The following is a 27023-nucleotide window of genomic DNA, read 5'->3' as shown; positions in this document are numbered from 1 at the left end:
TTCAAAAAAAAAAAATGTATTTATTTTATGTGTGTATGTTAGTGTATCCATACTCCATGCATGCCCTTGGAGGACAGGGAGAGTGTCAGACTCCTGAAACTAGAGTTATAGGCATTTCACCTTCAAGACACTTCCTTAGCTCTTGTTGTATTATTGTCATTCTCCTACCCAATTGCTGTATATGATCGTTCTCCTACTCTTTCTTCTTCCTTGTCTTTAGTATTACTTTTTTTCCTGAGGTAAGATTTTACTACGTAGTCCAGGCCCACCTTGAACTTGTGGCTTTTCTGCCCTGGCTTCCCTTGGGTGCAGAGATGTGTGTGTATATTCCACTACACTTGAATTTAATTATTATTTATGTTGGGCTTAAGTATAGAATTTGAAGATACTTAGTTGTGCAGCCATTACAATCTTGTATTTCTAGAACTTTTCTTGTGAGTTGGAGTCTTACTGTATATCTGGTCCATGCCAGCTTTGATCTCTCTAACCATCCTGCCTTATCTTCCAAGTAATGGTGAACTGAGCATTTTGGTGGACAGTTAATCCCTAGCTCCCCCACCAAGCTTTGGGTTCTTATGGCTGTTCTGTTTTTGAAAAAAAGAAAGAAAAGAGAAAAGAAAAGCAGAAACAGACTGAGCTTACAGATTGCCTCTGCCTCCCAGATCTTTCATCAGTGGCATCCACCACTACTCCAGCCAGATGGACTGTGCCATTCCTGTGTCCTTTGAGCCTATGGGCCTACTACTTGCTGAATAAAGTTTTGAGTATTCATTCAACAGGGCAGAGTGTAGATGATAAAGACAGGAAAAACATTTTCTTTTTGTTGTTGTTGTTTTTGTTTTTTGAGACATGGTTTCTCTGTATGGCCCTGGCTGTCCTGGAACTAGACCAGGCTGGCCTTGAACTCAGAAATCCACCTGCCTCTGCCTCCCAAGTGTTGGGATCAAAGGCATTCGCCACAATTGCCTGGCTTGGGGAGACATTTTTTATGGAAAGGTTTTTCACAGATGAGGACAGGACACAGTGTCAGTGCTAGTCCTAACACAGCATGTAGAGTGTATTCCCAAAGCTTATATGAACAAAGTGAATACAGAATCGGGAATAGGGAGCTATAGTTGTGTCTATAGAAGAAATACTTTTTTTTTTTTTTTTGTCCGTAGTAAAAGAGGGACTTTTAAAATATTGTAACTTTCACTACTGTTTTTTTCCATTTTTAAAAATATTCATGTATTTATTTTATGTATGTGAGTACACTGTAGCTGTCTTCAGACACACCAGAAGAGGGCATTGGATCCCATTACAGATGGTTGTGAGCCATCATGTGGTTGCTGGGAATTGAACTCAGGACCTCTGGAAGAGCAGTCAGTGCTCTTAACCGCTGAGCCATCTCTCCAGCCCATCACTATTGGTTTTAAAGCAAGAGAGTTGAAGCATTAAATTTGCAGAAAAAAATGATGGGAATGGAGTGTTCAGAAACTGGAAAGAAAGTAGCCGAGGGAATGAGGAAACGAAAGTGTTAGGCTAAGATAGAAAGGAAGTGAATAGGAACCAACTGACTTGACAGAACTGGAGCAAGGCAGGTCATCGGTTATGCCCTCACCAAGCGCAGATCCCAGGGTAATGTAAGTGGAAGCCAGATTGCAGTGGACAGAGAGATGCAGAGTGATGGACACAGCATTTATAGCCGCTTTCTGCCTAAGGTCCTGACATTGGTAGCAAGAGGAGGCTAACACAGGAAGGGATCAGGATGGCTTTGACTGTATTTTGGATGAAAACATAGCCACTCTGGGCCTCTGTGGTGGAATCTTCTTAAGGAAGAAACAAGATCTGATGACTGGAATTTGACAAGGTTATCTGTTAGAGCCACAGATTCTGCCAGAAGGAAACAGTCGCTGTTAGAAGCCAATGTGACTTTAGAAGTCTCAGATTCTAAATCCCACTGCCTTCTCTGCAGCCAAGTGGCCCCAGTGTTCTTAGAGTAATTGCTTTGGCCTCAGGCATTTTCTGTTGTAGTGGTTCTGTTGTATTTCACCATAAATGGGCAAAGATGCTGTTTGAGAGAGGTGTGTGAAGACAGGCTGTGTTAGTGCTTGCTTTTCTGGGGAGTGCCATGTCTTCTAATTGTAATATGAGAATTTGATTCTTATGTACTAACTCTGTAGACAAGTCAGTAAAGTTTGAACTGTGTCAGAATGACCTTATTTATTATATTTAATTATTCCCTGTATGTGTATACGTACACATGTGTACGTATATCATAGTGTGTAGGTAGGTCAGAGGGTAACTTGAGGGGAATCAGTTTTTTTCTTTTCTTTTACAAGTTGGACCCAGGAATCAAATTGGTTGTCAGGCTTGTCAGCAAGTGCTTTTATCCACTATGCTGTTTTACTGGCCCAATCAGAAATAATCTTTCAAAACTACCTAAAGATGACAAGATCAGAGAATGTAGGCAAAGAAACTGTCTTGGGGTAGATATAGCTCGGTGGTAGAGTGCTTGCTTGCCATTTGACTTCCAGGACCTTACTTTTTCCCCCACCCCCATGGACAAACTATACCTTTTGATGACAGTGTTTCTGAGTTAATGTTTAGGTTAACTATAATGTGTCTGCATAAGTAAGTAGGCTCACACTAATGAGAATAGCCAGTACTTACGTTTTGTTTGTAAATGTCAGCTGTCTGCTTTTAGCAGAGTTTTAACAGGTTAGATGTTGTAGCAGTATGTAGTGATTTTAGAATACCAGTGCGTGTTTTTTTTTTTCTTAATTTCAGTCTTTCAATATCTAGAGAGTAAAGACAGTAGTATTTGCACCCCAGTGTCAGTATCACGAACCCTAGCAACCACTCTAGTTCTCACGTGGCTGCTCGTGCTTCAGTCCTGCCCACACTCTAGACAGGCATGGAAGCAGAACTTTTATTTTCTGGACAGTTTGTTATCTCTCCATCAACACTTCAAAACGATCTCTTTTTGTCGTTCCATTGTTTTGCCTGACAAAATTAACATGATTCCTTACCATTAAGAAATTTTTTAAAGTTAGAAAATGAGATTAAACTTTTAAGTAGCCGTAAGATGTAGAATTTGTATTGTTATTGTTGTGTGTATGTGTCTGTGTGTGTGTGTGCGTGCACATGCAAATCCCTGTGCCACATAGAGCATGTGGAGGTCAGGTACCATCTGGGTATTGAGTTCAGGCTTGCACTACAAGCACCCGTAGCTCATGAGGGCTGTCGCCCAGCAGTCTTATGGGTGTAAGTGCACAGAGTAAGGTTCTGGTATTATGTTCCTTAAAGGGACTTTACAAACTAACGTTTGGTGGCTTGTTGTCTTATAATCCAGGTAATACCAAAACACTGACAAAAAAGGACCAGAAGTTTGAAATTTCTTCTGACTGTGCTATAACTTCAGTTATTTTTAGAGTTAAGTTTATGAAAATAAGATAAAACTGTATCTATGTCTCTGCTCCCCTCCTGCTGTTGTGCAGCTTTAGATTTCATGTGCCATTTGGATTTCAGCACAAGAAGTCTGATGAATGTCAGGCAGGAGTCTGTTGTTATTAGGATTTGGATTTGAGTGGCAGGAGCATGTGACTGCTTTGCAAGGAGCTATTTTTGGTATGGGGTGTTGGCTTAGCCTCAGAACTACAGCAAGTTAGTGTGAGACACATTTGTAGAGGCACAAAAAAGGACAAGCATTGTGATGTGAGGTTTGAAGTTTCGATATGGGCTGTTGCTTCAGCAAAGAACTCAGTAGTGACAGTGACAATGAGAAAATTGGCCTGTTACAAAAATGTGTGGAAGAGAAGAAACCGGAGACCAAGATAAGTAAAACTTTATCTTCATTATTTGATACCCTTGAAGGTGAGGAGCTTCATAATGTTGAAAATGGGCCCAGCAGAGCAGCCGCTGGTGTTACTGTGTGGACTAGAGTTTTTACAAGGTCCGGGCACAAGCAGGATCCTAGATCAAAGCAGTCATTGAATTCTAGTTCCTCTACCACATATGAGTTCTTTTATGGGTCTGAAAACTTAGATGAGGTTAACAAGAATTTAGATACTGTTGTTACTGAAGAGAATTCTGGGATTGCCAGTGACCCACTGGTTATGAATAGTGGTAGACAAGCTTATTCTGAAAACGACCAGCCTTTCTCACATGTGCCCATGTCTTCTGACCAGCAGGAGGAAACTTTTGTAAGTGACCATCTGCAGTGTTACCTGGCCACTTGTAAAAACTCTTTAATAGAAAAAGAAAAAGTGCTAAATGATCGAATCAGTAGTTTAAATGAGAATAACTCTGTTAATGTGTCTGCTGGAGAATTGGAAAATAAAAGCTGTATTTGTGTTGGTGACAAACTGTGTAAGACTTCACGGGAGAACACATTTTATAGTATTTGTGCTGTAGATTTGGAGTGTATGAACATGGACAAGGGACTGTTCACTCCCATGTATGGAACAGCTGCGGAAGAATGCCATTCAGCTGTTACTTACCAAGTTTTCCAAGAGGATTGGCTCTTAGATAACAGGGAAGAATGTGTTGCCTCAGATGCAGGAGAGCTAAAGCTGCAGCAGGAGGAGCTCTTACCCCAAGATGTCCTCAGCCCACAGGAAACAAAAGAAGCCTTTAGTGAGAAAAGTGAATGTAGTTCTCATCTCTTGGTGGACTATGCTGCATCTGATGAAGCACATATCAGTAACCTGCAAGCTGAGTCTCTAAGGGCAAAAGTTCATACTGAATTCCCTAAAGATCACTCAGAACATAGTACATTACATAATACTGGCCTACTCCCTGAATTAACTATTAACATAGGCAGTGACTCATTACAATGTCCATGTTCTACATCTGAAGAGAGAGAGAGCAATGCTTCAGGAATAGGAAGTCAGATGGATGATTCACTTGTTAATTTACCAAATGATATTTCCTATGTTGGTGGGATTGGTGAACCCGAAGCTGCAACAGTTAGCACTCGTCAAAGTTTAAGCTCTAAAATGGAAAGAGAGCATGACTCCGAAAAGCCACTAGAAGGTAATGATTACTTTCACATCAGTGTTAGCGGGTCAGGTGGGGTCCTTTCTTTTGGTATAGATAAGAGTAATTTAAGTCCTGGAAAGTTAGCTTCGGAGAGCTTGGACAGTGAGTATCTACCAGTTCATACTAATTTCAAAGAAGTTGCCTTGAGCAAGCTTAATGGCCCCAATCCTGTACCCCACCGGGGACCAGTACATATGGAGGAGCGACCCTTGGGGGATAGCAATCTGGAAGCTGGAAGTATCCAGCTAGCAAACAGAGGCGAGCTGCTCTTGTGTTCTGAAGATAGTTCCATTTGTCAGGATGAGGATAGAATGAGCATTTTAGAGACTGAGAGCCATGGCAAGAGGGAGTTGAAAAGTCAGTGTCAAGCAGATGCCTGTAGTGGTAATAGGGCAGACAAGGCTCAGAGAGAAACTTATGATTTAACTCAAGTGAAAAGTGAACCAGACACAGAAGAGGTGGACCAGAAGACAGATCTTCTGAAGCTTGGACTTTCACAAAGAATGCCAAGTGACAAGTCTCATGATCACTCCAGACCTCATCAGGGCACAGTGACACCCCCTGCATTTATTTTCACCTGTACTGGTCCTGAAGCAAGGGATACAGTCCTACATGACAAAACAGGAGATAAAAAACATGTGCAAAATTTAGTTGGTGTATTACACAACCGATCTAGTGGGCCCTGTGTACTAGCAAATGCTGAAAAGGAACCACAGAAAGCTAATTATAGAGAGATCAGTGAGAAGAACATAGAAAATACCAAGTCAGGTACTAAAACAATCTTTCATTGGGAAACCAGTGTTCCTAGCAAGGTCGTGCCCAATGGGAACATGGTAACTTGTATTGGTTCTGCCATAGCAGCAGATCCTGATTGTGAAATTAATCAGATAGAAAATAGTTACAGAAGTGATGGGTTGAATGAAAACCCAGATGTTACAGTTGTACCACCTTTAAACCACAGTTCATTGTCACCTGAAGAGAAGGAGTGGGCTAACAGTGACAGAAGACCAGACCTGCATCTCATTAACACTGAATCAATTAAAGATGTTTCTAATGCCTTTGGTAATAATGCATCAGAATTGAGGAAACAAAAGCTAACATGCAAAGAAGAGAATGAGAAACTTTGTTTGGCTAAAGGCAGTATTAATCCTAACAGCATTGGCCCATGTAAGACGAAAAGAAAAAAAGCCAAATCCACAGTTAAAGAATCCACTTTAAATGGGGAGATACATTTTTCGGGAAACTCTGAGGTGACTTTTAAGAAACCAGTATTACATGACACTTCTGAGGAGTGTTCCTCTTTGACTGATGTCAAGTCTATACAAGTGGATATGCCTGCAGCTAGTCCTGGTCATGCTCCCCAGGCAATTCCTGCCATCCCAGCTGACAGCAAAGAATGTGCAGTGCCAAGTGCTGACCACATTGCATCACCCACAGAGGATGTATCTGAAAATCCCTCAGAACTGGATTGGCACAGGATCCCCGAAGAGTTCTATGCTCATTTTTTGAATGAATTTCCCTATTACCCAGTGGTAGGGCTAGCAAGTCAGGCACTTTCAGAAGGACTAGCAGATGGGTGTGGCAGATACCAAGTGGACTGTCTCTGGGCTAACATAGCCACAGAAAACATGACAGAGGATACTCAAATTTTTAATGAGGATCTACACAGCAAGCCCCAGTACTTAGAAAATACTTCATTTTCCTTGGAACAGACCCCTTATCAGCTGCCAGTGTCAAAGGATGGTGTTGTTTGGGGATGGCCAAATAGAGGTGGACCATTAGTAAGTATGCTTTCTCAGTGTTTGTTGTGTTGTGCTGTGGTAGTTTTTGCCTTTTGATTGTGTTTATGAAAATTGGTTAATTCTAGGTTGTGGGCAATCTGGATGCTCTTTTAAGACTGAATGCATGAAGCATTAATTAACTTTTTCCGAATGAAAAGTAAATGTGAATTATTAATTGACTTATTTAAGCCAGAGTTTTCATGTAAACTGTTGGTGCTAAAGCATGCCCCACTAATTAACCCCTATAACAGCATTGTGCAGACTTTTCATGTGGATACTGTTTTGCTCAGTACCTTACCATTCTGAGAGAGGTTCTTGTCACATGGGCAGTGTGATGTGTTTCAGCAAGTATTTAAGGCAGAAAATTTTGCTGCTTAGCTGGACCTAAAATCTTAGTTTTGATAAAAATCACTCATGTCCTGACCTCAATGGTTTGGAAGAAGCTTTGCTACTGATACTAGGTAGCTAACTTGAGCATCTTTGTAGAAATTCTTTAATAAATGCATTTATTATTCAGCAACAGGAAAGCAGTGTTGCTCATAATACAGATGTACCAAAGTATTAGTAATAAAAGGACATATACTTATCCTTTTGTATGTACAGGGGATTGGTTCCAAGACCCTATGGATAACAAAATTATTCTTCTGCATTCTTTATGGCTTTCTAAAATACTTAAAATAGCTGATACCATACACTATCTTGTTTGAGGAATATCAAGAAAAATTTGTGTTTAGAGGTTCAGGGTTCCATCCTCCTCAAATATTTTTGATCTGTAACTTGTTGAATTTGTGGATATGAAACCTCATGGACACAAAAGGCTGACCTGAAATAGGAAATTTTTTTTCTTGATTTCAGCCAGTAGTTTATTTGTAGTGATTTTTATGGAATCGGTAAGAAAAGCTTTTGGTAATAGGAAGGCTATAGATCCCACTTAGATGTTAAGGAGAATGTTGTGAGATGGCAAGCAAGACATGTATTGAACGGGCTGCCGTTCTTGTCTCTCCTCCTTTTTCTCTATGTCCACATTGTTTCTGAATCTTTTATTTAAGTATACACAATGAGTAGATGATTATCAGTTGTAGTTTGGTACATTTATGCAACACAGACTGAGTACTGTCTTTATCCTTGTGGTTTTAAGCAAGATATATGCTGTTTTAAACTGGCTTTTCAATTATGAGGTAATGCCCAAGCAGTATACTTATTTCTGGTATTATCATGTTTAATGGTGTTGCCTTCATTTTAAAACTTATTTTCAAAGTCTTGTCACAGACATTTTAAAACTAACCCTATATTGGGAGCTGTGTCTCTTTGCTGATAAAGGAACAGAGGTAGCATTGATCTGGCTCAGAACTCAGGGCAGCTCCAGGAATACAGGCTTCCCACCCTTTGCTCTGTTGTCTCATCTACTCTAGTTTTTCCATTAGTTCCCCACTCTAACACTCCTAGTTCTGTCCTGTTCAGCAGCCTGTTGGTGAGACAGAATGTACGGAGCATCAGAGCCCGCAGGTGGCATGCTTCATCCTTCAAAGAGAACCAGTGGTGACTTTTTATGTACAGTTACCTCACAGTGTTTCAGCTAAGTTCGGCTTGCTTCTGTTTTTAATAACTGTTACCAACCAGTAAATTTTCAGAGGAAAAAAAAATTCTGGTTCATAGATCCAGGCAGATAAAACTAGGGTTCTTGATGATAATCCTTTACAAGTTTATACGTCTATAAGCAAAACCCATCTTTTAAGTAAATAGTAGTAGGTTGGCTTTTGTTTAATAAAAATATTTTTTGTGTGTATTTTGAGAAGTCAGTTCTTGAATGTTTTGAGTTTGCTGATATTCGAATATAATATTCTAATACTATCATTACCATTGGCAAGTTTTTAACCTTTCTCTTTCTTGGTTTTCTCGTGAAATGGGGTTGGTGATACCCGCCTCCCTGTTAAGTTGTGATTGTAGAATGCAGTGAGCAATCTGTTATGCCGGTAGGTCTTGGAGGTCTTCGTGCATCTTCTCTTTGTCAGTGCTCTCTCCGAATCCTAATTAACTCCTCAAAATTGTGTAGATTTTCTAACATCTGGATTGGACATTACCACTTAAATAATGGTTTTTTTCTCTCCTTTTAAAAAATTTCTCACTTTAGATTTATTTTATTTTTTACGTGTATGACAGTTTTGCCTGCATGTATCTTTGTAGCATGTCTGTGCAGCTTGCCTGGTGTTAGGGAAGGTCCGAAGAGGTCTCTCGATTTCCTGGGACTGGAGTAAGAAGTTGTGAGCTACTATGTGGGTACTGGGAATCAAACTTTGGTCCTCTGCCAGTTCTCCAGTCGTTCCCTTCTGAAAAATAGCCTATATTTAGTCACCAAGCCATCACTTTAGCATCCAAGATGTAATGATTTCTTGGACCCATAGGGTCCAAGTCATTTCTGAGCTAAAACTGTTGTGGAAAATGTACATTTCTGTGCTATTACTCTGTTAAGTATTCATTGAGCACCTTTCTACTACATTCTGAATGCTGCTGGGTATTAGCAATGTAGTGGTAAGCAAAATATGTCTGGTGTCCACCACCCCAGAGTTGTGTAGGGCACAGACACAGTCTAGCTGTGGACACATGGAAGACTAACTCTGCCATGTTGTAATAACTCTGAGTGCTGCCTGTGGGTCTTCACAGCCAGGAAGTCATGTAATCTGTCTTTATAAACTACAGAACATGTATTACTCATGATTCTCAGCTACAAGGCACTAAGATGAAAAAGATTAATGTTAGTTGGTATTAGTAATTTAAAGAATGTATTTAGTATGTACATGTGACAAGAGTCTGTTAATACATTGAATGAAACTGAAATAGAGAAACTTGATTTTATGTTTTGGGATACTAGGAAGAGAACTGAGCCTAATCCAAAAAATGATTTATACAGATATTCAAGAAGAAAAAAAAGAGAAATAAGTTATATTATAGAAAATAATATAATAATATAATAATAATAGTTATAATTAAAATAGGTTCTTTGGCGGATTCTGATGATAGTTTTATGAATCCAAATTCATGAAAATTAAATATGTGGGAATCTTTTAAAATATGCAAGTTATACTTCAGTAAAGTTGTTAAAACTGTGTGTGTGTGTATCTGTGTGTCTGTGTGTAAGTGTGTGTAACAGTATCTCAGTATGCCTTTTAGCTTGTGGGTCTTAGGCAACAACCTTTGTGTTCTGATGACTTAGCACAGTACTTGCATAGTCACATCTGTGAGCATGTAGGATGTCCTTGTTAGATAGGTGTGTGAGAGAGAAAAGATGACACTAACCTTTTGCAAAGAAGCCAGGTGCCAAAGATGAATTGGACATTTAATTGTGATTGAAGAATTGGTGTTCATTGCTTACACTTACTTGGAGGAAAAGTCTGGCTGTTTTAGAAATACCAAAGTAAAGAATTTCAGATGGGTACTTGCTTAGGCATCTGGTTTGTGAGCATTGTGTTTTAGTTTTTGCCCAGTGAGTGGAAGTAGCAGAAGGTCAGAGTCAATTCAGAGTATGAATGTGAATACTGTTTGACTCAACAGCCTTCTATTGCAGTGTTAGAAACGGTTTTGGGGTTTTCACTGGCAGCTCCCCTTGCCTGAGACAGTGTGGATTCAATCTGCCTGTTTATAATTGCAAATCTCCGTGCTTCCTTGAGATGGCTCATTAATGGTGCCTCGTGTGTTATGGAGTACAGAAATGGGCACTGTCTATGCTGAACCCTGGAGAAACATGGCCTGCCTGTTCCCAGCTTAGAACACTAGTTTGAGGTACACCCAGGACTGGGATCTCTTGTCCCTTCATGAGGAGGCTCTACTTCACAGTACCATGGCTGGTGGTGTGCTTGAAAAGGCAAGTAGTTTGCTGAAAGAGTGCAGTGGCAAATTGAAGTTAGTATTTGGGAAATAACCACTACTGGGATGTTTTATTTTTCATTGGGTTGGGGAAATATTCAGGGTTTGTAAGTAGAAGAAAGACAGATTTTTAGGTTTTGTTTTTTTGTTTTTGGTTTTTTTTGTTTTTTTGTTTTTTTTGTTTTTTTTTTTTTTTTTTTTTTGTTTCTTTGTGTGTTTTTGTCTTTTAATCAGGGAAAAAAGGAAATGGAGACTATCCATTTAATGAGGGGATATTATAAGCTGTAAAGAGTATGACCAAAGACTATCAATCCCAAAAGGAAATGCAAGGGTGTGCTAGGCAAACTGGACCAAAATACAGAACTGCTGATGTGTTAGAAACAGCAAGCAGCTGATGTGTGGGGAGTTGAACAAGGCCTAAGAGGTGGTGGTTCTGTTAGAGTGTTTGTTCTGATAGTCTGAGCTGAGCAGCCTTTGGATGAGGTCTCTGGCATCTGAGCATGGGATGCTGCTGTTGTCATTGTACTAGTGAGCTCATGATTTAATGAGTGCCCAGTGTGTGCCAGGCATCATGCTGAGTGCTTTATGCCACAATGTCATCACTATTATTGTTGTTGTTATTATCATCTGAATTTTTTCTTTTTAAAATTAAAATACCTATAAATAAAAAAAAAAAAATCAGGCAGATTTAAGCAGACCCTAGGTCTAAAAACTGTGACAAACTTCTGTACAATTGAATAACTGTTCTGAATTGAAGAGTGTCACATTGGATTTCACCCTTTCACTACCAAATATACTTTTATGTAATTATCCACTACCAAGACCTGAAAAATTCCTATTCACTTTAAAAAGTGAGACAGGCTAGGGTCATTTCCAGATGATGTTTATTGAGATTATTTAACCGCACAGCTGTCTGTAGGGTGTTGAACTCAAGCCCCAGTGGCGTTAGCACAGGTGAGAACCCTAGACAGAAGTGTCAGCACCACCTGCAGCCTCCTGTAGTAGCTCTGGGCAGTTAGTTAGGCAGTTAGTTTTTGTGAAGCTGCCTAGAGGACAGGGAGGCTCTCAGGAATGGGAGCGAGTAGCTCTGCTGAGAGTGTAAGGTGTTTTCCTGCCTTAGTAATGTGCTACCTTTCTCTGGTGCTCCAGGAGTCTTAGCTGTTAGGAAGAGTTCTGGTTTTCTGTCTTTTGCTTAGTGCTTAGAGCTTTATAATAAGTAAGATGTTTCCATTTACATTGTATTGAATTTGTAAATCTATAAATTGAGATTTATGTTAGGTCATCCAGGAAATCACAGGTTATACAATTTTGAGACTGAACTTAGTGAAATAAAGGAGTCTGTCATTTGCATTGTGTAGCAAGCCCTGGGCTAAGAAGAAACTGTAAGGGGACTTAGCTGGAATTCTGACTGCATCAGCTTTGTTTCTTTTTGAGCCTCTTTAATCCCAAAGGTGTGTGTGTGTGAATAGTTAGGTTTGGCCTTTTAAGCCTAAACTGTCTTAATATTAGTGTTTGTTTTTCGTATAAACTCAAAAAACAGCGTTTGTTGAATTTAGGATTAAAATACATATATGTGAATTTTTTTTCTAGGTCCCAACAACTAAGGTTTCAGAGCTAAACCCTAATGCAAAAGTATGGGGGACTCATATGTTACATTTGGAAGCAAGTAGTGCTGCTGTTGGTGTGAATGCCACGTGGGAAGAGGCTCCTGGTCATCCTACAGACTGCGACCAGCAGGGTGAGTAGTGAGCCTGGAGCAGCCTGCTGTTAAGCCTTTTCCTTCCTCAGCGTGTTAATCTGTCTTCTCCATTCACATCTGTGTCCTGGTTTGTGATAGATATAGAGCCTTGGGAGCTTTTACAATCCAATTAAAAACTTTGAGTAATGCCAATGTAGTAAGGGAATTTACTACTTTAAGGGAAATTTGTTCTTGTAACACATCCTCTTGGGATAAAACTGCAATCCTAGGATTGGATGCCAATGGTGATGGCGACAAAAGTCGTGACAATGCAGTGCTCCCGGATGCACAGGAGGTGGAGCAGACAGACATGAGCACTCTGGCTCTGGACCATTCAGAATATGAACCTCTGCCTGAGAACGATACGGGTAAGCTTGCTGTATGAATTTGTTTTCACTTAGAGTCTGTGATTTTCATTGAAAAATTTGGTTTCTTGCTTGGTCTTTTTTAAAACAGTGTACTTTTCATTGCCTCCTTACTGTTTCTTGAGACTGGTGGATACAGAAGTGAAACCCTGGAGGGAAGGTGTGCTAGAGAATAAAGTGGCTTCTGAGACAAATGGCATTGAGTAGGAGAAGCACAAGGGTTTTCATGGGATGAAGTGTCAAGACGGACAGAGATGGAGAATTAGTATTGGAATTGAGAGGACGGCGTTGTGTGGGCTGAGAGTCATAGAGATAGAATACAGCAGTGGATAAAGGCCTTGGAAGCCAGAAAGATTTGAACCGTGTCCCCTTTGTTAGTGCAGAGTGACAGAAAGAGAAATTTGGGGAAGCAAACCTGTTGGATATATTTTTCCCTTTTTTATTTTTGTTTCTTATTGTTGCAGCATGTAATTACCTCAGTTTTAAATCAAGGCCTGTCTCTTTGGTCTGTATTGCTCACTGTCAGCTTCTATGTGAGATAACCTCATTTAGTTTAAGACTCTCAAATACAACAAAATTGAGCATTGTCACTTAAGTAGGAAATATGTTTTTAAAACACTAGGTCTGTCTTAAACTGGTCAAATGAATAAAGTTAGAATTTATAAAGGAAAGGAAAAAATCAAACCACATTGCTTTTTAGTAAGTATGAATTAGCCATCTTGAATTTAAGTGATTTAAACCTCCATATAAACAAGGGTTCACCAGCACTTAGCAATTTGATTTAATCAGCTCTTCCTCATTAACACTAACTGGTTAATAATTGGGAAGTGACAAAACATTGGTATAAACTGGAGTAATGGTGAAGTTGACTTTTTGATGGCAAAACGAGGGACTAACGCTAGACATGTAAAGTAGATTTCAAAAAAGAAAGTAACAGGTACTGTGTATACAGTTGATGAGGGTCCTCTAGTAAAATGAAAGATCAAAGGTAACTTAAAGTTTAGATTGCATCTAAATCTTAAACTGGGAACAGAAACTGCAAAAGACAAAGTAGGTAGTATCAAAATAAAATAGCATGTTAAAATATGTCTGGAAATTCTAAATTCAAAAGTTTGTTCTTTGTAAAAGGGGTATTTAAAGCTGTTTTTGGAAGAAGAAAAAAAAAAAAGACTTCTTTGAACAAGCTAGGGTGTGTGCCAGTGTGAAATGCTTGTGGGTAATGGGGAAACAGTTCCTTACCTCCAGGTTTTTTCCTGGTGTGATTTACAAAACCTGTCAGTTTGTAAAGTGTAAACATATGCACTGTATTCAGTTGCCAACACTGTGGGGCAGAAGCTAAGAAGGGAAGACTAAGGAAAGAGCAACTGTGGAAGCTGTCCACTGCAGTGAGCCAGCATTTCCCAGGAGCTCAGACAGCCTCCCTGCATGCCACAGCTAGCAGAGCTCACAGATTTCAGCTTGAATTTCCATAATGGCTCACGGTCTCAAGCATCTTTATTCTTTTAAGATGCTATTCTTTATTATTCTTTGACAGTTTAGTACATGGGTATACTGATGTTTGGGCTGTTTCACTCTCATTACCCCTCTTTTTCCCCCCTCAGAAACCCTCTTCCTCCCAGCAACCCATCTGACTCTTGTGTCTTACCTACTGAGTTGAATTGGGGTCACTTTTGTAAATGTAAATTGAGGCTTAATTACTGGCATGCTGGCAACTGGTCTGTTGCTTATATAGCCCCTCCCCTAGCACCTAGCAACAGTGAGGGGTAGGCCTTTATGCCTTTCTCCCATTCATGATGAATGAAACAATAACAGACTCAATATTGCACAGGTCACCCCAGCTGCAGTTAGGTCAGTATAGTGCTGCGTTATATGCCAAACAAAGACACTGTTTGGCAGCATGTTCTATCTCCTGTTATGCTACATGAGCCTTGGATGCGGTAGATACATTTAAAGAGTGTTTTAAAATTCACATCAAAGACAGAGCAGCCCTGAAGATGTCTGTGTAGGCACTTGAGCATGCGAGGAGCTAACAGGTCTGAAATACCGTCAGCTCTAGGCAGAAAAGTAAGGTCACAGGGTAACTACAGAAGTAGACAGGATAGACACCCACAGCAGAGAACCAGAGCCACAGTAGGAAACCGGAAGTGTAGCTGAAGACTTTCTATAGACTCAGGGTGGACAGGAGAGTTGGAAACTACTGGGCACTGTGACTGAATTTTACTTCCAAGGGCTTGTTTGTTCAGGGCCTCACAGTGACTATTAGAGATAGTTCTTGTGCTTCTGGAAGAATGAAGTTGGAAAGATGCATCGATAAGAATTGCAGAGCACACTGTCCACCTTGGCAGCAGTTGCCCTCAGAAGGACCCAGTCCCCACACCCAGCCTTTTCTGCTCTTCTCTCACAGTAATGTATCTACCACAAACTTGAGTAAGGACTGACACATTCTACCTATGTTCTACCTAATGTCTTTTTTCCTGTCTTGAATACCACATTATACTTAGTCATTGTCCTGTTTGGGCTCCTCACTCTTAACAGTGTTTAAACTTTGTTTTTGATAATCTTAACAGTTTTGAGGAGGAGCAGCCATGTGCTCTGTGATACTCCTGTTTGGAAGTCTTCTGATGTATTTTCCATCACTATGCTTATATTATGGAGTAAAGAGAAATTCACAAAGATAAAGTGCCATTTTTAATCATGTGACAAGAATGCACACTTGTTGGCAGTCAAAGAAACTTAACGTTATGGCTGCTGACCTTGACAGCCTGCTGAAGTCCCATTGATTTCTTAACAGTTCTATAGTTAGGGTTGAGGAGTGGTGTTCATTCATGCCTAGGAAAATACTGGCTCAATTATCTTACTTATTTTTTTTTTTAATATTATTTTTAAAAAGAAAGTAATGTCAGTCTTTGTATCTACGTCTTGCTGGTGGTAAGTCACATGGAGTCTCACTGGTGTCACTCAGTCCTGTAACCTGTCCTCATGAGCTCTCTCTTCTCCTACCATGCAGTCTTTGCTTCCCTGCTGTACTTCCTGTCTGACTATCTGCATGGTCATGAACCTCTTGCACTGCTATGTCAGTTTCCGTCATTCTGCTTTTTCTTTTTTTAAAGGCTCTATTTCCCCCCCAAAGACAGGGTTTTTCTATGTAGCCTGGCTGTCCTGGAACTCACTCTGTAGACCAAGCTGGCCTTGAACTCAGAAATCTGCCTACCTCTGCCTCCCACGTGCTGGGATCAAAGGCATGCATCACCACTGCCTGGCTAAATGTTCTAAATTTTATTACTGGACAAATACCCTAATTTAGACACAAGCAAGTCTCCAGGTTAAAAATGTTAAAATCCATCTGATAGGACTGATGGATGAACACAGTTTAATATAAACCCTTAATCTTGCCACTGTGGGAATCCTTACAGACCCAGCTTTGTGCTCCTCCAGTGTCTTCTCTGATCAGTTGTACCTGATTTTGTTACCAGTTTTCATTCAAGTCCACTGAGGAATTGGACCATTTTGCTTTTGTTTCTTGTCTTGGCCAGGAATCCCTTCACTCTGAAAGTCTTGTGAGAAGACATGGTGAGAATCAGATGTAGCACACGATGGCAGAGGGGGAAAGGAGAAGAGCACTGCTTTTTTTTTTTTTTTTTTTTTTTTTTTTTTGATTTATTTATTTTGTATATGAGTACTCTTCGTTCATGTATGTGAGCTCTCTGTCTGCATATATACCTGCATGTCACAAGTGGGCATCAGATCTCATTATAGATGGTTCTGAGCCACCATGTGGTTGCTGGGAAATGAATTCAGGACCTCTGGAAGAGTAGCCAGTGCTCTTAACCGCTGAGCCATCTCTCCAACCTCCAGTCTCCATCATTCCTACACAGTATCTTCTGTACACCTATGTCCTTCCATCATGGTCCTTCAGAACAGTTTTGTGCTAACTGTGCCTATGTCCTGGCCTCCTGACCAGTCCCTCCTGAATTTGTTTAAACCTTAAGTTGTCCTTACAAGTATGATAATTGCTTTTATCCAGCTCTGGCCAGGCCTGTTTTGGGGATGAGGGTTTTTGGGTTTTGTTTTTTCCTCCCTGTGGCGCGCTTGTGTGTGGGCATGTGGGCATGTGGGCATGTGGCTAGAAGCCAACCTCCAGGGTATCTCATGAGACTGATCAGGTCTCTTAGTGGCATCTGGGCCTCATTGATTAGGCTGAGGAGTTGGCTCTCCAGCTCTGAGGATCTCCTTGTCTCTGCCCCCACCCCTGCTCCCAGCCAGTGTTGAAATTGCAAATATGTTGTAACCTCATAGTCAGCTCACATGGATCAGGACATTGAACTCGGGTCCTCACATGCCTGCACAAAAGCACATACCAACTGAGCTGTCTCCCCAGTCCTCTCTGTCTGTCTGTCTGTCTCTGTCTGTCTCTGTCTGTCTCTGTCTCTCTCTCTGTCTCTCTCTCTCTCTGTCTCTCTCTCTGTCTCTCTCTCTCTCTCTTTCTGATTTCTTCATTCTACTAAATCATTCTCTTCTCACTCCCAGTCCCCATCTACTTCACAGTAGACTTGCACGGTAGTCTTCATGAACTAGATGCATCTCTGTGGCCACTGGCTTTTTATTGCTGCAGAGTGGAACATTGGCACACTCCTGAGCTAAATGGCAGGCCTTTGTCTTCCTTACTTGACTTTGGCCACCCTCTGGTTTGAGTCTTGAATGATGGTCTGCCCTCAGTGATTGTGTTAGCCTCTTGATTATACTGCTGCAACTTCACAGTCTGTCTGTACCATGTCACCCCCCCTCCACCCACCCATTGGTTCCTAGTCACATTCAAATTGAAATCTGAACAACCTCCTTGATCTGAATCATACATGCTTCATTCTGTGACTTCCTTTTTTACTGAGTTCCTTCACTCTACAGTTGTACCAGCCTCCTGACTGTCTGTTGACACTACCTCTCAGGGCCTCTGTCTGGAACTTCACTGCACTGTCCTCATGCACACTCTTTTCTCCATCAGTTCAGATGGCCCCTCCATGTGGGCCAGCACTGTGCTACTTTGGCCCTGTGCCCAGGCTGTTTTCTTCTGAGTCGCTTGAGTCTCATGATGCTGCCAATGGCTTCTTTAGCTGTCCATTGTGAAATGTTGGCCTCCTGAGAGCTGGGGCCTTGCTTCCTTTAGGCTGAATTTACAGTTCACGTATCAAGTAATTGTCTCTTCAATGTGGAGATTGGAATGTGAGTTTAAATGAGATAACCTAGGAAAGTCTCCAGATCAGGGATTGACAGGCCCTGTTTTCACTTTCAAGTCTCATGGTCTTGAGTGTTTTATTCCTTAGTTATTTTTTTCAGTTTAGTTTCTTTTTGCTAGTGAAGATGTGTTTTGTGAATGCTTGGTATGACACTGTCCTGAACTGTCCACTCTACATTTGTTCTGAATTCCCCTACCTTGTCTGTATTTTCAGTCTTTAACCTTGACTTTTAGAATACAAGTGTCCTTTTTGTTCTCCTGGCTGACTTATGTACCAACACTCTTTAGTGTTCAGTGCCTTCAAATCAGTGATACTAGGTACTAGTTCCCAAGGTGTCCTGAGCTCTACAGGTGGCAGGGGCTTTCAGGCAAACGTCACACTTCTAGAGTCTGTTGCCTCACCTGCTGCTGCTGTCTGTGACCATATACACATAATAACCTATGGTACTCCAAACATCGTTTCCTGAAGTTTCCTCCAGGTGTAGAAGGAGTTCTTATGCCCTGAGAATCTGATTTCTTTATTGTCTTCTGATGAGGACTCTAATAAAATAGTTTCTCATTTGTCCCTTTGATAGCTGGGAAGGTAAATTTACAGCTCCCCTATAGAACATACCTAGTCCTATAGAACAAATGGCCCATGTAGCGGCAATCTCCAGCTTTCTTCTTTGTTTCCATCTGGAGTGGTTTGATTTTGCTTGTAGTTATCTTTTTTCTTTGTTTTAATTTTTTCTTTTGTAATTATTTTTATTTAGAGTCAGTGTGCTTGTTTATTACCTGAAAATCTTTTCTAAAGTAAGGCAAGACACCAAGGAAGCTTGTGCCGACTATGGTGGGGACAGAGTTACTGCTAGACTTGGCTGATGAAATGTCATTGTCTTCTCAGCTAGTGTGTTTTGTTTTTCATGGTTTACTTTTTTCTAGCAGGTAAAAATAGCACTTTTTATATTATTATGCATATATGCAGGTGAAAACACTGAAATGCTGTACTCAGTTACCTACCTGCTTGGTAAATTTTAAGCCATTTTTTTTTCCTGAGTTGTTTATTACTTATGTGTAGGAGGAAATGAGTCTCAACCCGAAAGCCAGGAAGACCCTCGGGAAGTACTTAAGAAAACATTGGAATTCTGCTTATCTAGGTAAGGCTGTTAGTGATATTTTCTAATGCCTGATGGCTCTTGTATTCCACATTGGCTATTGATTACAAATGTGTTTTTTCATAGTAATATGTTTATAAATACCTAATTACATGCCTGTCTACTCATCAGAAGTGCTGTAGAGAAGTGGTGGTGATCCTCGGGCCAGGGATCCCCAGAGTTTGCCTCAGATACACCTTAGTAATGATTGTCTGGACCGTTGTTTGACTGTGGATTTCTGCATATGCACAACATGCCATAGACCTTCAGATGAATAGCCAAAACACTGCTTTAGTGGGCTATTTTATTTATATTGTGCTCACACTTAGATACATGTTTGTCTTAATTTTTCTTAAATGACATCTTGTTGGAAAATGTTGAACTTTTGAGTTAGTGATGAAAGTAGACATGTGGATGGGTTTGAGTGTAAAGGTAGGTAACTGGCAACAAATGAAGTTCCCTGTAGCTCTGAGGACACCACCATGTCTGAATGAAGGTCCCACAAAGACAAGAAGACCTGTTTAAGATAAAGAAACAATATCTAGGCATCCTTTCTTCCTTTTATCATAACTTGGTAAATTACTGAGTTTTAGCAAATGGCATGGTGTAAAAATGAAACACACTTTTGTCGAGGTTGTGAAGCTCCGCCCCCTGCCGTTTACAAACCTTGGTGTAGTTCTCCCATAGCTACCAGTATCCACTTCTGAGGTGAGGGACAGGTGAGCAGGGCTCTTTGGGTGTCTTTCACTGAAGAAGGGCTGTGAAACCCAATACTATATTTTTGTTTTGTGGTCTCTTTGAGACTGTGTGTGTTGCATTACATATGGTCTTTTCCCTGAGAATTCACAGGAAACATTTTCTTTGGCCCACATGCCAGGAAGTAGTACATGATGTCCTATTTGTTGGTGTATGGTTTTCCTTCTCCCCTGGCTGAAGGTGCTTAATCCTGTTTTCTTCTTGTTAATAACTCTGGCTGCCTAGAAGCCAAAACTTGTAGCACCTTTAACATTTGTCCAGACGTTACATTTGGGGACTGACTTTCTCCTGGTTTTTCATATTTCTTATAGCTTTCTCATTCATTCAGCTAGATTTCCCTATTGTAAAAAAAAAATGTACATTTTTTAAATAAATTACTCAAACATTGTCCAAAATAAAAGATGAACTATAACTACACCCTTTTTTGGTTTGTTTTGAGTTAATTGGGGTTTTTTTGGTTTTTTGTTTTGTTTTTTTGTTTTTCTTTAAGACAGGCTCTCTCTGTGCTGTCCTAGAACTTGCTCTGTAGACCAGGCTGGCCTCCAACTCAGGGGTCCACATTGTCTCCTTCCTGAGAACTTGGAGATGAAATGTGTGCACCACACCTGGCTATAACTAAGTGTTAAAAGAATTAATCCATTTTTGGCTAATTTTGATTGTTTTAATTGAGCAAATATCAAATAGAGTTTAGACTCAGCTCTCACTTCAAAGCCAACCCACACCACACTCATGCCTCTTGTAAAATTGGTATTATTAGAGGGTATAGTTCTTTTTTTTTTTTCTTTTTTTTCTTGGATATTATATTTACATTTCAGATTTTATTCCCTTACCCCTTTCCCCCCACCACCCAGGAACCTCCTTTCCCATCCTCCTGCTTCTATGAGGATGTGCCCCCACCTACACCCCCACTCCTACCTCCCCACCCTCGAATTCCCCCCCACTCAGTGTTCAGCCTTCATGGAACCAAGGATCTCCTCTCCCACCTATGCCCGACAAGGCCATCCTCCCCTACATATACAGCTGGAGTCATGGGTCCCTCCCTATGTGCTCCCAGGCTGGTGGTTTAGACCCTGGGGCGCTCTGGTTGGTTGGTATTGTTGCTCTCCTCATGGGGCCACCAACCCTTTCAGCTCCTTCAGTCTTCTAACTTCTCCATTGGGAAACCCTTGATCATATCAGTGGTTAGCTGTGAGCATCTGCCTCTGAATGTGTCAGACTCTGGCAAACCTCTAAGGAGACAGCTATATCAGCCTCTTGTTCTTTTAAAAGAACAGTTTTAAAAGAAAGTTCTTTTAAAGAAGTGTCAGTTAAAAAGAGTTTGCTTTCTTTCAACAGGGAGAATCTTGCTAGCGACATGTACCTTATATCCCAGATGGACAGTGATCAGTATGTGCCAATTACAACGGTAGCTAACCTTGACCATATCAAGAAACTCAGTACTGATGTGGATTTGATTGTTGAAGTGCTAAGATGTAAGTAGATAATGATTTAAAGTGAAAGATGTTGTCTTTGCATTATCTGTTATATCATAAACCTTTACACCAGCAGCTGTCAGATAGGACTTGGGGGTAAATTAGATACTCTCTGGCTTCCTTTCCTTTCAAGGCTCCCTGTGACAGGAGCGTTGACTGAACTACAGTGAAAGGTCACAAAGATCTTTAAAGACAGCTGCTAAATTGATGAAAACCAAAACAAATAACATTTATGAAGTAAAATAGATTGGTTTAGCTACTAAGTGAATTTCTTTCCAGCTTCTTGCATAAGCTTTGATGAAATATTATTGCACCTTTTCCTTAGAAAGATACTGGGAATGGAGTTGTTTCTCCAGAATTTGGTGCCTACGGTGAATATTTAAATACTACATCTTGTTTAAATCTACAGGCACTTGAGGAAATACAAGTCTCTTAAAGTGTTACCTTTTGTGTCAAAACTGATTTATTTGTATTCTGCTTGATTTGGGGGACTTTACTACCTTTTCCAGTTTATTTTCTTAAAAGAAAGAAAATAACTTCACCTTAGATGTGATTGATGCAGAGTGCCATTATTTAAAGTTAGTTTTGACACATGGGTACTTGGATGAAGAAACATCACAACTAAGAGGTTAAGGATGCCTCTGCTGCTCTCAGAGCTTTGCTGCCCTTGTGGTGCTTCCTGTCCATACTTTGCTGTGATCTTTCCATTTCTTTTTAAATTATAAAAATTCACTTTTTATACTTAAGCTACAAATTCCAGGTGAGTAATTTTCCCTGTTCCCTCCCTTGAGACTGATATATGTGTGGTCCAGCTGTAGTGACTTTCTCAAAAAGAACACGGTATGTTTACCCCACACATGCTAGCACACTCATATATATGTGGTCCAGCTCTAGTGACTTTCTCACAAAGAACACAGTATGTTCTACCTCATACATGCTAGCATACTCATACTGCTTGTAAACATTTGAGTGATTAGACATTGCTGTGTCTGAAATAAAGTTTTAATTCTTCCAACCAGCTGTTTTTGTAAATGTGTGTCTATGTTGCCCTGTCCCTCCCTATTCATTGATGAGACAGTCATTTCAAAAATTTTCTGTGTGCACTTGACTTAGTAGTAATATTAAAAGATTGCTATCTTCCTTTAGAAGTTAATTGGATTTAAAAGACTTTTTAAAATTTATCTTTGTGTGTGTGGGGGGGTGGTACTTGTTGTATGTACCATAGTGTCTGCACATGAAGGTGTCAGGGTAATTTCTGGAATTTGATTTTTTTTTTTCTATGAGTTTTAGGGATTGAACTCAAGTCACTGGGCTTGAGCAGCTAGCACTTTGCCTGATTGAGCCATTTTGCCAGCCTTAATTGATTTCTCATTTTTCTGTCCCTATACAAAAGCTAAAGAACTGGCAAACATAATTATCATTAGGACTTTGAAGGATTGTATGACATTTCCCAAGATAGTAGTTTACTTTTCAGTATTGCCATTTAGAATACATACCTGGGAGAGGGGAGGTGTAATTGAGTTAGTTCTGTTGGATGTAGTTTAAAAGATTAGCAGCTTGGCTGTATCTGTCTATACTACACTAACCTGTGGAATTATTCTGAAGTATTACCTCCAATACCACTGACTAAAGTTGTTACTTTTACTGCAGAAAGGAGAAAATGATTAACCCCATGTCTAGTGCTTCTAGTATTTGATCTGTTTGATCGACAGCTGTCACAAATGTCAAATTGGATATGAACATTTGATAATTCCCCATGTGTCCACGTTTCTCTGGTATGTTTGGTGTAACAAGTGCTCACATCTCATTGGAGTAGCATGTAATGTGTGCTTTACCCTTTTCTCCTCCCTCCCTCCCTCTTCACCACAGCTTTACCTTTAGTCCAAGTGGATGAGAAGGGAGAGAAAGTAAGGCCAAATCAAAACCGGTGCATTGTAATATTGCGTGAAATATCGGAATCCACCCCTGTGGAAGTAAGTGGTTCCTCGACTTCGGTACTTGACATTTTCCTGAGATTTGTTGTTGTTGTTGGTGGTGGTGGTGGTATTTGTTTATCTATCTGTTTTTGATAGGCCTTGTTTAAGAAAAGATTCAGAAACACCTTTTCTCAGGATATACACACTGATAAATATAATGTGATTCACTTCCAGAAGGAAATAACCTTCACACCTTTTGTTCTCAATACTTCTTTTTACATTTAAATTTTTAAAAATAATGGGCTTTGTATATTTCAGTAGTTGAAATTAAAAATGTAATAGGTTTAGATATGTAATGGGTGGGGAGGTTACATGGTGTGGGTCTTTATGGCGTTACATCTTGTTCTGTTTGCATTTGTTTGTGCTTGGGGCTTTTTGGGTTTTTGCCTCACTAGATATAAGTTTTTTTGGTTAGTCAGTTGAGTTTTGGTTTTCTAGAGGCAAGGTCTCACTCTGTATAGTCCAGGCTGGCCTTTAACTCCTGCCTCCTGCCTCAGGCTCCTGAAAGTTAGTGCTGTAGGTATGTGCCACTGACTGGCCCAAATCTTTATTAGTTTTAGTGCTTTCAGGCATTTCCACCTGCAGCCCACCCAGCTTTGTGCAGCCTGGGATAACTAAGAATGCCATCCTAAACAAAACTGTAAACTTACTTAAAACATGATGAGTTTTTGTGTATGTTTCTTTTGTAAGTCAACTGAATGATTCTTAAGCATCAAGTTCATTGGTGATATCACTTGGTTGCATGACTTAATGATTGGACAAGCCTGAGTTTAGCTCTTCCGTCAGGTTTTGTGTTTTCCTTTTGCCTGATTCCTTTGAGAGATTGTGTGTAAATCCGTTAGTACTGAAAACAACTTTTTTTCATCTTTTGGTATGTTTGAGAGAACTTGATTTAGAGCTTACTAAAGGCTTTTTTATTTGTTTGGTTTGGTTTTGGGGGGAGGAGTTAGTAAGGTAGAAGGATTGGTAGTGAGTGCTCCTCCCGAAACACCCCAATTCCTGTGTTTTAAACACAATGATCTCCTCTGGTTTGCATTGTTTCTGCTGGGGAAAAAAAACCTGCCAGTTTTTCTCTCTTTTCCTCTGTCTTTCTCTGACTCTTGGAAAGTTGTTGCATTTGTTTAAGCAGTTTGACATTTATTATTCCAGACCTCTCACTGTTCTTAGGCTTTTCCTTTCTGAGCATTTGAAAAGGACATTCAGTAACTATTCTGGTGTTGCTGTCATTTGTATTATTTTAAGGTTAGTATAATTGATCCTTTTCATTATTGGCAGCCTTTCCTATTTCTTTATGTGATTTTTACTTCAGTGAGTGCTAAATCTCCAGATAGTTTTGAATTCCAATAAATATTTTGAGATTCAGCTAAGTTCCTTGGTGGTGTGTGTACATGTAGTCCCAACTGCTCAAGACTCAGGCAGGAAAGGCTGCTCAAGACTATTCTGAGACACATTTGTGAAGTGGTTCAGAACAGCCTTCATACAGGGCACAGTCTTGTTTGCTTGCCCTCCTGTTCTCAGGGTTAAGATAGATTTCCCCCTCTGGCTGCCCAGAAAGCTGGTTATTATTCTACCTGACCATTCTAGTTGTTTTGTTTCTGGCTAATGACCTAACAAGAACCCTCCACAAAGCTCTGGAGACTTGCCCATCCTGTGACCTGGAAACCCTAGGCTTGGGTGCTCTTGGCCTCTGTATGTTCTCTTAGGGAAGGCTCTCCTAACCTGTTAATAACAGGTGTCTAAAAAGCTTTATATAGCACATGTTTTATCGTTTTACTTATGTCATTTGGCACCATAAATCTAGTTCAACTTGGCCAGAAGCAAAAGTTCAGCTAATATTTTTAATTTTCAAGCTATCTTTAATTTGTGTATTTATTAGCCTGCTGATAAAATACAACGATTTCTTCCTTTCCCCTTCTCTTCCTTCTCTCTCCATTCCCCTTCTCTCTCCCTCCCTGTCTCCATCTTCTTCTCCTAAGGATCATGTACCCCAGAGTAGCACAGGACTCTTTGTAGCTGAGGATAACCATTGGTCTCCTAGCTTGAGTACTGGGATTACAAACATGTATCACAATGCTCAGTTTATGTGGTATTGGAGATCAGACATCTTATGAACTAGGCAAGGCATGTAGGCCCTACTATTCATATTAACTCAAGTTCCTTGTGAGTGGAGAAAGCTGTCAGTGATTACTGTCTTCTCTGTGGATGTGATCCTGTGGCTGCTCCCTGAGTGTTTCTGAAAGAGGCTGCATCAGAGCATGAAAGGATACATTTTCCTCCTAATTTGATGAGGACAAATAACAGCATAACCGAGGACTAATTTCTATCTTCTCTGTTTTCTGTAGGAAGTAGAAGCACTATTTAAAGGAGATAATTTACCAAAATTTATAAACTGTGAATTTGCCTATAATGATAATTGGTTTATTACCTTTGAAACAGAAGCTGATGCACAGCAGGTAAGTGTATTCTTCTGCCAACCATGTTCCATCAGTGAACAGCAGAAGTTAGGACACTGAGAGTTCATTACAGCCACACTGTGTTAATTCAAGAGAAAACTGAGGTCTAGGAGCCCACAGGTGTGTTTTTGTAACACTACTGAAAGAAGGTCACATTGCTTCTGAGTGTTATCATGAGTAAGCAGTCGTGGGAAATCAAATCTGCTCTCATATCTGGGGAAAATTTTTTGTTTGCAAAATGGGGAAATTTGAACCTAACCCTGACTGGTGAGGGGTGTCCATTGTGTGGCAAAGTGCTTTCAAAGGTTTGAGAAGTTTTGTGCTCTTAAAGGAGGTGTCTGATTTAGGGGAAGCATACCAAGTATAAAATGTTAAGCACTACAAACAGAGGGTCAGAGGGAAAAAGCACAGAAACCTAAAAGGCTGGAAGGGCAGAGGCACTGTGTTGCGTAGCCTTGGCCTGCCTGGTGAGCCAGATGGGTGAATGTAGGTGAAACCCAAGAGCTTCCACATGAAGTGGGGCTTGATAAAGATTTAATGTTCAGATGAACATAGGCCTATGTAGTGATAACAGCACAAATATTCCAATCTCCTGTTCTTTCAAGTACTTCTTTCCTACATTACATAATCCCAGTTTCTATTTGGGATTAATAGGACGGAAGCAGTATTCCTTTTTGCATCTAAAATTTATTTATTTATTTATTTTAGTATAGAATAGAGTTTATTCGGGGCATGGGGAGGGGAGTTAAGAGGATAGTAGAGGCAGAGAGAGGTGCAGAGGGAGGGAGGGAGGGAGAGACAGAGAAAGAGAGAGAGAGAAGTTGAGGCTGGCCATGAGCTCGTAGAGAGAGGCAGAAGGGAATGGGGAAAGGGGAAGCAAGAGTGCAAGAGAGCAAGAGTGATTATAGTATTTATTAATACTTTTATAAAATTATAAATATTTTACAGTAATTTGGGGTACCGGTACCATAAGGATACTTTTAGTGATCTGTAACCAAAAGAAGATCATAAGTCATAAGGTTTTTAGATCCTGTCTGCTATATTCAACTATATATATTATTATTTGAGCTGTAAAGTTAACTTACAAAATTAACAGAATGGTGTTTTGGATAATTTTACCCATAGGCTTACAAATACCTTCGAGAAGAAGTCAGAACTTTCCAAGGAAAGCCAATTAAGGTAAGTAAGACCATTGCTTATAGTTTGTTTATTACATGATTAGTATTCTTAAATGTT

The 27023-nt window shown here is 40.1% G+C and overlaps 1 protein-coding gene across 2 annotated transcripts in view; it reads left to right on the top strand.

The window, feature by feature from the left end:
- Larp4b (La ribonucleoprotein 4B) overlaps window positions 1–27023 on the top strand; it is a 79766-nt gene that overhangs the window by 30839 nt on the left and 21904 nt on the right. For both annotated transcript variants that reach the window (XM_034509879.2, XM_034509881.2), the window contains exons 4-10: window positions 12255–12402; window positions 12633–12770; window positions 19055–19133; window positions 21222–21358; window positions 23228–23331; window positions 25677–25787; window positions 26913–26966. In XM_034509879.2, the coding sequence (XP_034365770.1) occupies window positions 12255–12402; window positions 12633–12770; window positions 19055–19133; window positions 21222–21358; window positions 23228–23331; window positions 25677–25787; window positions 26913–26966 (771 nt within the window). The remainder of the gene's footprint in view (window positions 1–12254; window positions 12403–12632; window positions 12771–19054; window positions 19134–21221; window positions 21359–23227; window positions 23332–25676; window positions 25788–26912; window positions 26967–27023) is intronic.

This window comes from Arvicanthis niloticus, chromosome 8 (genome assembly GCF_011762505.2).
Source record: "Arvicanthis niloticus isolate mArvNil1 chromosome 8, mArvNil1.pat.X, whole genome shotgun sequence".
Taxonomy (NCBI): Eukaryota; Metazoa; Chordata; class Mammalia; order Rodentia; family Muridae; genus Arvicanthis; species Arvicanthis niloticus.
Note: the sequence above shows the minus strand (reverse complement) of the source record. Positions and strands in the feature narration are given on the sequence as shown.